At 40.9% G+C, this 9,636-nt stretch overlaps 1 protein-coding gene across 1 annotated transcript; it reads left to right on the top strand.

Annotated features, from left to right (window-relative positions):
• The first annotated feature begins 1,725 nt into the window (after positions 1 to 1,725).
• Positions 1,726 to 7,082, top strand: LOC128704908 (uncharacterized). The gene is made up of 4 exons (XM_053800129.2): positions 1,726 to 1,860; positions 2,337 to 2,396; positions 4,710 to 4,845; positions 5,015 to 7,082. Exons 1-4 carry the CDS (start codon positions 1,842 to 1,844, stop codon positions 5,457 to 5,459), a joined length of 660 nt encoding a protein of 219 aa, XP_053656104.2. The 5' UTR covers positions 1,726 to 1,841; the 3' UTR covers positions 5,460 to 7,082.
• Positions 7,083 to 9,636: the final 2,554 nt, after the last annotated feature.

Genomic DNA, 9,636 nt, shown 5'->3' with positions numbered 1-9,636 from the left:
GGAACACAACGCTAACTGATAAAGTTCTAAATTGTGAAATATTGTGCCACGATGCTCTCGTGTTGGGGCAACCATTGTCTGTTGGGAAAATTGACGTTGTGCCTGACATGACTGTTGGAAATGTGGACAAGTGCTGGACATGGGGACAGCTGCAGATATGTGGACAAATTTCGGACATATGAACAATAGTTCGGCTTGCGGGGCCACTGGGAGTATACTGTGTAATATTTGTTGCAGTTATGTCGTCTGAATATTATATTCCACTGGAATATCTAAGATATTTTCCATATCTCTCTTTATCTCTCTCATATTAGAAGTCAGATTATCAGAATTGCAAGAAAACGGAAATTTCAACACTTAATAAGCGACCATTGTGAGGGGGTTATGCTCAGGTCTCAGCATCAGTTGTGGTCTAGCATCATCAGCATCTCTCAGCATCAGTTGTGGTCTAGCATCATCAGCATCTCTCAGCATCAGTTGTGGTCTAGCATCATCAGCATCTCTCAGCATCAGTTGTGGTCTAGCATCATCAGCATCTCTCAGCATCAGTTGTGTTCTAGCATCATCAGCATCTCTCAGCATCAGTTGTGGTCTAGTATCATCAGCATCTCTCAGCATCAGTTGTGGTCTAGTATCATCAGCATCTCTCAGCATCAGTTGTGGTCTAGCATCATCAGCATCTCTCAGCATCAGTTGTGGTCTAGCATCATCAGCATCTCTCAGCATCAGTTGTAGTCTAGCATCATCAGCATCTCTCAGCATCAGTTGTGGTCTAGCATCATCAGCATCTCTCAGCATCAGTTGTGGTCTAGCATCATCAGCATCTCTCAGCATCAGTTGTGGTCTAGCATCATCAGCATCTCTCAGCATCAGTTGTGGTCTAGCATCATCAGCATCTCTCAGCATCAGTTGTGGTCTAGCATCATCAGCATCTCTCAGCATCAGTTGTGGTCTAGCATCATCAGCATCTCTCAGCATCAGTTGTGGTCTAGCATCATCAGCATCTCTCAGCATCAGTTGTGGTCTAGCATCATCAGCATCTCTCAGCATCAGTTGTGGTCTAGCATCATCAGCATCTCTCAGCATCAGTTGTGGTCTAGCATCATCAGCATCTTTCAGCATCAGTTGTGGTCTAGCATCATCAGCATCTTTCAGCATCAGTTGTGGTCTAGCATCATCAGCATCTCTCAGCATCAGTTGTGGTCTAGCATCATCAGCATCTCTCAGCATCAGTTGTGGTCTAGCATCATCAGCATCTCTCAGCATCAGTTGTGGTCTAGCATCATCAGCATCTCTCAGCATCAGTTGTGGTCTAGCATCATCAGCATCTCTCAGCATCAATTGTGTTCTATCATCGTCAGCATCTCTCAGCATCATACAAGGCAGAGATCTTTTATACAGCTCATCTCAGAACCTAAGGTGTTATTTCTTCAGTCATAGAGATGTCAGGCAGTGGAACAGCCTAGAAAATGATGTAGTGGAGGCAGGAACCATATATAGTTTTAAGACGAGGTTTGATAAAGCTCGTGGAGCAGGGAGAGAGAGGACCTAGTAGCAACCGGTGAAGAGGCGGGGCCAGGAGCTAAGACTCGACCCCTGCAACCACAAATAGGTGAGTACACACACACACACACACACACACACACACACACACACACACACACACACACACACACACACACACACACACACACACACACACACACACACACACACACACACACACACACACACACACACACACACACACACACACGCACATACACACTACCTACACACCCACTAGTCACCCGCAGGACGCCCCCACGTACACACACACATCATCTCTCTCCTCACCAAAGATGCGTCTTTCAGATCTCAGTAAGTGCTTCCTTCACCACTCTTGTATTTACCCAGTTGTTGTAGCCGAGGAGAAGGAAGGGGGTCGAATCATAGCTCCTGGCCCTTGCCCTTGCCCTTGCTAAGTAATTTTTTTAGATAATGACTGAAATACTACGTACTTAACTTACCTGTTGTCACAAAAGTGCAAAAAAACCATACCCCCGGCCGGGATTGAACCCGCGGTCATAGAGTCTCAAAACTCCAGCCCGTCGCAAAATTTTCCATAAATTCTTACTGTAATTATCCACCTTCTCCAGTACTTATTCCTGATATTCTCGGGAATTTGTTTTTATGCAAATCTTCTGGTTCTTCCCAAGTCTCGACCCAAAGAAGAAAATACACTCACCATCACTCAGTCAATAACCGTCTGATGATAGGTCATATCTTCCCTCCCTAAACCTTTTAAACTTGCTAATACGGAAGCTTAGTTATAACCCTATGTTAACTCTCTCTAGGAGTACTGGTGGTGATAGTTGGGCTCTGTCTCCTGGTCGACCTCGTCCTCTCTAAACCAGGTAACTTTTAACTCAAACATCATTAGAATTAGATTCACCACAACAGTACCTAACTTCGGTATTGCAAAAAAGGACAATTGAACCCGGATATAACGTTCAAATTTGCTTTGAAGAAATAATTGATTATAACAAGAATGTTACATAAATTATGAACCAACATATGTATTAGCATCCTAGCTACTATCATCCTAGCTACTATCATCCTAGCTACTATCATCCTAGCTACTACCATCCTAGCTACTACCATCCTAGCTACTGTCATCCTAGCTACTACCATCCTAGCTACTACCATCCTAGCTACTATCATCCTAGCTACTATCATCCTAGCTACTACAATCCTAGCTACTACCATCCTAGCTACTATCATCCTAGCTACTACCATCCTAGCTACTACCATCCTAGCTACTGTCATCCTAGCTACTACCATCCTAGCTACTATCATCCTAGCTACTACCATCCTAGCTACTATCATCCTAGCTACTACCATCCTAGCTACTACCATCCTAGCTACTACCATCATAGCTACTACCATCCTAGCTACTACCATCCTAGCTACTATCATTCTAGCTACTACCATCCTAGCTACTATTATCCTAGCTACTACCATCCTAGCTACTATCATCCTACCTACTACCATCCTAGCAACTATCATCCTAGCTATTACCATCCTAGCTACTATCATCCTAGCTACTACCATCCTAGCTACTATCATCCTAGCTACTACCATCCTAGCTATCATTCTAGCTACTACCATCCTAGCTACTATCATGCTAGCTACTATCATCCTAGCTACTACCATCCTAGCTATCATTCTAGCTACTACCATCCTAGCTACTATCATGCTAGCTACTATCATCCTAGCTACCACCATCCTAGCTACTACCCTCCTAGCTACTACCATCTTAGCTACTACCATCCTAGCTACTATCATGCTAGCTACTATCATCCTAGCTACTACCATCCTAGCTACTATCATCCTACCTACTACCATCCTAGCTACTATCATCCTAGCTATTACCATCCTAGCTACTATCATCCTAGCTACTACTATCCTAGCTACTATCATCCTAGCTACTACCATCCTAGCTATCATTCTAGCTACTACCATCCTAGCTACTATCATGCTAGCTACTATCATCCTAGCTACTACCATCCTAGCTACTACCCTCCTAGCTACTACCATCTTAGCTATTACCATCCTAGCTACTACCATCCTAGCTACTATCATCCTAGCTACTACCATCCTAGCTACTACCATCCTAGCTACTATCATCCTAGCTACTACCATCCTAGCTACTACCATCCTAGCTACTATCATCCTAGGTACTACCATCCTAGCTACTACCATCCTAGCTACTACCATCCTAGCTACTACCATCCTAGCTACTACCATCCTCGCTACTACCTCCTAGCTACTACCCTCCTAGTTACTACCAACTACTACCAACTACTACCACTATTACTACTACTACTACTACCACTACTACTACTACTACTACTACTACTACTACTACTACTACTACTACTACTACTACTACTACTACTACTACTACTACCACTACTACCACTACTTCTACTACTACTACTACTACCACTACCACTACTACTACTACTACTAATACTACTAATACTACTTCTACTACTACTATACTATTACTCCACTACTACTACTACTTCTACTACTACCACTACCACTACTACTACTACTACTACTACTACTACTACTACTACTACCACTACTACTACTACTACTACCACTACCACTACTACTACTACCACTACTACTACTACTACTACTACCACTACTACTACTACTACTACTACTACTACTACTACTACTACTACTACTACTACTACTACTACTACTACTACTACTACTACTACTACTACTACTACTACTACTACTACTACTACTACTACTACTACTACCACTACTTCTACTACTACTACTACTACTACTACCACTACTTCTACTACTACTACTACTACTACTACTACTACTACCACTACTACCACTACTACTACTACTACTACTACTACTACTACTACTACTACCACTACTACCACTACCACTACTACTACTACCACTACTACTACTACTACTACCACTACTACTACTTCTACTACTACTACTACTACTACTACTACTACTACTACTACTACTACTACTACTACTACTACTACTACTACTACTACGCACACACACACTAAACACACATCTTCCACCTCCTGCAATGTGATAATTTCAACACAGCTGTTAATTAACATTGGTAACTCTCCCACTAACCTCTGGTCTGGTTTCCACGGATCAAGAAGCCAGACGACCTGCCAAGAAGAAGTCACGACCCATCTTAAGAGTACGACCCAGAAGACGATACGGTTATCACTATGGTGGAGGCTGGAGCACCAATGTCCTTCACAACATTGTGGAAGTCAAACCTTTCTTCATGTGAGAATACAAGATTTTGTCTTCGTCTCCTCCTCTATTGTATTAAGTTTGTATTCGCTCTATTCCTCTACTATTGTATTTGTATTGCTCTTATGTAATGCCTATTCAGCTACTGTACAATATACGTTATTCGTTATTCCTAATTTGTTGACGTTTCGGTCGACTTCAGATTCCCAGGCGCTATCCTACCGAAGGAGATGATGACAGATGCGACCTTTACTATACTAGCACCACCAGCACTGCTAGCACCACCAGCACCACTAGCACCACCAGCACCACTAGTACCACCAGCACTACTAGCACCACCAGCACCACTAGCACCACCAGCACTACTAGCACTACCAGCACTACTAGCACCACCGGCAACACCAGCACTACCAGCACCACCAGTATTACTAGCACCACCAGCACTTCCAGCATTATCAGTATCAGAATTATCCGCACCACCAACACTACCACCACCATCAGCACTATCTGTACCACCAGCATCACCAGAATTACAAGTAGCACCAGTCGTCACCACCCTTCAGTTGTCACCAACACCGCCAGTGGTAATAACACCAGTGGTATACACCACCACCAACAACCACCACCACCACCACTCTCCCTATTAACCACTACAACAATCACCACCACCACTATCCCAGGCACCCACTACAACAATCACCACCACCAGTCTCCCTAGCAACCACCACAACAATCACCACACTGTATAATACAACCGATACAACAACAAATCTCACCAAATATAAAACAGAACTCGAGAATAAATGTAAAGAACAAGAAAATAATAAAGAAAATAAATATAGTGGAACCAGCAATGTTATGCACTAATTTTTCAGCTGACTGAATCCTGGAGTGTGATAAATGGTTTAAAAAAAAGACAAGTCGAATATTGAGACACTTATGAAACCACACAGTGGCTTCATCAGTCCAATACAAAGCAGAAAGCTGCATGGAGAGGAGGAGTTTGAGGTAATCAGTCCCTCAACCTGGAGCCGATGTGTTCAGTCCATCAGTCTTGTAGAATGTACAGCATAGGGCCGTAGACGTGGCTTATATACTGTAGTGAGGTGAGGTGAAGCAGGCGGAGGCGGGGTCGTAGTGGTACCATCCACTAGTCGAAGTAGGTCTTCGTCCGAAGGTTGGACAAGTGTTGAAGAATTCTTTGTATCAAGATCCCATGATGCTGCAGTGTCTGACAGTGTCTGCTTTGTATTGGACTGATGAAGTCACTGTGTGGCGAAACATTTCCTCAATAAAGATTCCCATATGTTGCATAAGTGCCTCAATCTTCAACCTAGAGTGAACCTTGATAAGTGAGACACTTGTCCAACAGTGGCTATCTTTATTCTGGGAACGTTTTTCCCTCCAGTGGGAACGTTTCTCCCTCCAGTGGCTTCCTCAATCCAACAAGAATAAAAAGGTACAATACCCTGACTGGAACATTACACAAATAACCCGCCCGTAGGAGAGAGAAACTTACCACCAGGTTTCCATCCGATTTGGACCATTTACAAGGTGCAAAATGGGGAGAAGTTGGAGGTACACAGTCCCTGAACTCCTCATCTTCCACCTTTCTCTGCAGTGGACTGAAGAAAACGAAACGTTACAAGAATATAGATACCTGTCAACTTGTGGGGTTTCTAACCCATTTATCCAGAAAGTGATCGCCAGCTTGTGGGGTTTCTAACCCATTTATCCACTAAATGATCACCATCTTGTGGGTTTCCAGCCCATTTATCCAGTAAATGATCACCATCTTGTGGGTTCCTAACCCATTTATCCACTAAATGATCACCAACTTGTGGGTTTCTAACCCATTTATCCAATAAATGATCACCATCTTGTGGGTTCCTAACCCATTTATCCACTAAATGATCACCATCTTGTGGGTTTCTAACCCATTTATCCACTAAATGATCACCATCTTGTGGGTTTCTAACCCATTTATCCACTAAATGATCACCATCTTGTGGGTTCCTAACCCATTTATCCACTAAATGATCACCATCTTGTGGGTTTCTAACCCATTTATCCAATAAGTTATGGTAAAAACTATTGAAGACTAATTCTGAGAGGAAGTACAACCCAAAATGAAAAAAATCATATAAGAAATACTATCTCAACGTGTCTGATAAAATTTGTATAATATTCTAGCCTCGTTAAAATCTGTTTTATAACGAATTCTCCATTAATCGTATTTTAACAATGTTAGTAAAGTGTCTACCACATAATGTTAAATTTTATTTCCTTAACAAGAGCAGTTTGACATGCTGAGACCCACAGTGTGTCATCTCTAAGACATGAAGGAGGTCTACAATGTATCATCTCTAAGACATGAAGGAGGTCTACAATGTATCATCTCTAAGACATGAAGGAGGTCTACAATGTATCATCTCTAAGACATGAGGGATGTCTACAATGTATCATCTCTAAGACATGAGGGATGTCTACAATGCATCATCTCTAAGACATGAAGGAGGTCTACAATGTATCATCTCTAAGACATGAAGGAGGTCTACAATGTATCATCTCTAAGACATGAAGGAGGTCTACAATGCATCATCTCTAAGACATGAAGGAGGTCTACAATGCATCATCTCTAAGACATGAAGGAGGTCTACAATGCATCATCTCTAAGACATGAAGGAGGTCTACAATGCATCATCTCTAAGACATGAAGGAGGTCTACAATGTATCATCTCTAAGACATGAAGGCCTACAATGCATCATCTCTAAGACATGAAGGAGGTCTACAATGCATCATCTCTATCATCTCTAAGACATGAAGGAGGTCTACTACAATGAAGGAGGTCTATCATCTCTAAGACATGAAGGAGGTCTACAATGCATCATCTCTAAGACATGAAGGAGGTCTACAGGATGTCTACTTATCATCTCTAAGACATGAAGGAGGTCTACAATGATGACATGAAGGAGGTCTACAATGCATCATCTCTAAGACATGAAGGAGGTCTACAGTGCATCATCTCTAAGACATGAAGGAGGTCTACAATGTATCATCTCTAAGACATGAAGGAGGTCTACAGTGCATTAGATGAATGATGGTGCATGTGTTTCCTTTATTAGTGTCACCATACCTCAGCGGGAGACCGTTGATGTAGTGAAGACAACGATTGATGTATAGAAGTGATTGATGTGTACAAGTGATTGATGTGTACAAGTGATTGATGTGTACAAGTGATTGATGTGTACAAGTGATTGATGTATGCAAGTGATTGATGTATACAAGTGATTGATGTGTACAAGTGATTGATGTATACAAGTGATTGATGTGTACAAGTGATTGATGTGTACAAGTGATTGATGTGTACAAGTGATTGATGTGTACAAGTGATTGATGTATGCAAGTGATTGATGTATACAAGTGATTGATGTGTATAAGTGATTGATGTATACAAGTGATTGATGTGTACAAGTGATTGATGTGTACAAGTGATTGATGTGTACAAGTGATTGATGTGTACAAGTGATTGATGTGTACAAGTGATTGATGTATGCAAGTGATTGATGTATACAAGTGATTGATGTGTATAAGTGATTGATGTATACAAGTGATTGATGTGTACAAGTGATTGATGTGTACAAGTGATTGATGTGTACAAGTGATTGATGTGTACAAGTGATTGATGTGTACAAGTGATTGATGTATGCAAGTGATTGATGTATACAAGTGATTGATGTGTATAAGTGATTGATGTATACAAGTGATTGATGTGTACAAGTGATTGATGTGTACAAGTGATTGATGTGTACAAGTGATTGATGTGTACAAGTGATTGATGTGTACAAGTGACTGATGTGTACAAGTGATTGATGTGTATAAGTGATTGATGTATACAAGTGATTGATCTGTACAAGTGATTGATGTGTACAAGTGATTGATGTGTACAAGTGATTGATGTGTACAAGCGATTGATGTATACAAGTGATTGATGTGTACAAGTGATTGATGTGTACGATTGATGCGTACAAGTGATTGATGTGTACAAGTGATTGATGTATGCAAGTGATTGATGTATGCAAGTGATTGATGTGTACAAGTGATTGATGTATACAAGTGATTGATGTATACAAGTGATTGATGTGTACAAGTGATTGATGTGTACAAGTGATTAATGTGTACTAGTGATTGATGTGTACAAGTGATTGATGTATACAAGTGATTGATGTGTACAAGTGATTGATGTGTACAAGTGATTGATGTGTACAAGTGACTGATGTATACAAGTGATTGATGTGTACAAGTGATTGATGTGTACAAGTGATTGATGTGTACAAGTGATTGATGTGTACAAGCGATTGATGCATACAAGTGATTGATGTGTACAAGTGATTGATGTGTACAAGTGATTGATGTGTACAAGTGATGTGTACAAGTGATTGAAGTATACAAGTGATTGATGTGTACAAGTGATTGATGTGTACAAGTGTTTGATGTGTACAAGTGATTGATGTGTACAAGTGTTTGATGTGTACAAGTGATTGATGTGTACAAGTGATTGATGTGTACAAGTGATTGATGTGTACAAGTGATGTGTACAAGTGATTGATGTGTACAAGTGTTTGATGTGTACAAGTGTTTGATGTGTACAAGTGATTGATGTGTACAAGTGATGTGTACAAGTGATTGATGTATACAAGTGATTGATGTGTACAAGTGATTGATGTATACAAGTGATTGATGTATACAACTGTGTATATACTGTATATATATATATATATACATACATATATATATATATATATATATATATATATATATAT

Source organism: Cherax quadricarinatus, chromosome 91, assembly GCF_038502225.1.
Source record: "Cherax quadricarinatus isolate ZL_2023a chromosome 91, ASM3850222v1, whole genome shotgun sequence".
NCBI lineage: Eukaryota > Metazoa > Arthropoda > Malacostraca > Decapoda > Parastacidae > Cherax > Cherax quadricarinatus.
The sequence above is the reverse complement of the archived record's forward strand: the minus strand, read 5'-3'. Positions and strand labels throughout refer to the sequence as shown.

Bases quoted from the DNA above. Each gene is read 5' to 3' on its own strand.
- LOC128704908 (XM_053800129.2), top strand. The intron at 2,397-4,709 runs GTAACTTTTAAC...CCACGGATCAAG, and splicing joins CCTCGTCCTCTCTAAACCAG to AAGCCAGACGACCTGCCAAG. The intron at 4,846-5,014 runs GTGAGAATACAA...GGTCGACTTCAG, and splicing joins GAAGTCAAACCTTTCTTCAT to ATTCCCAGGCGCTATCCTAC.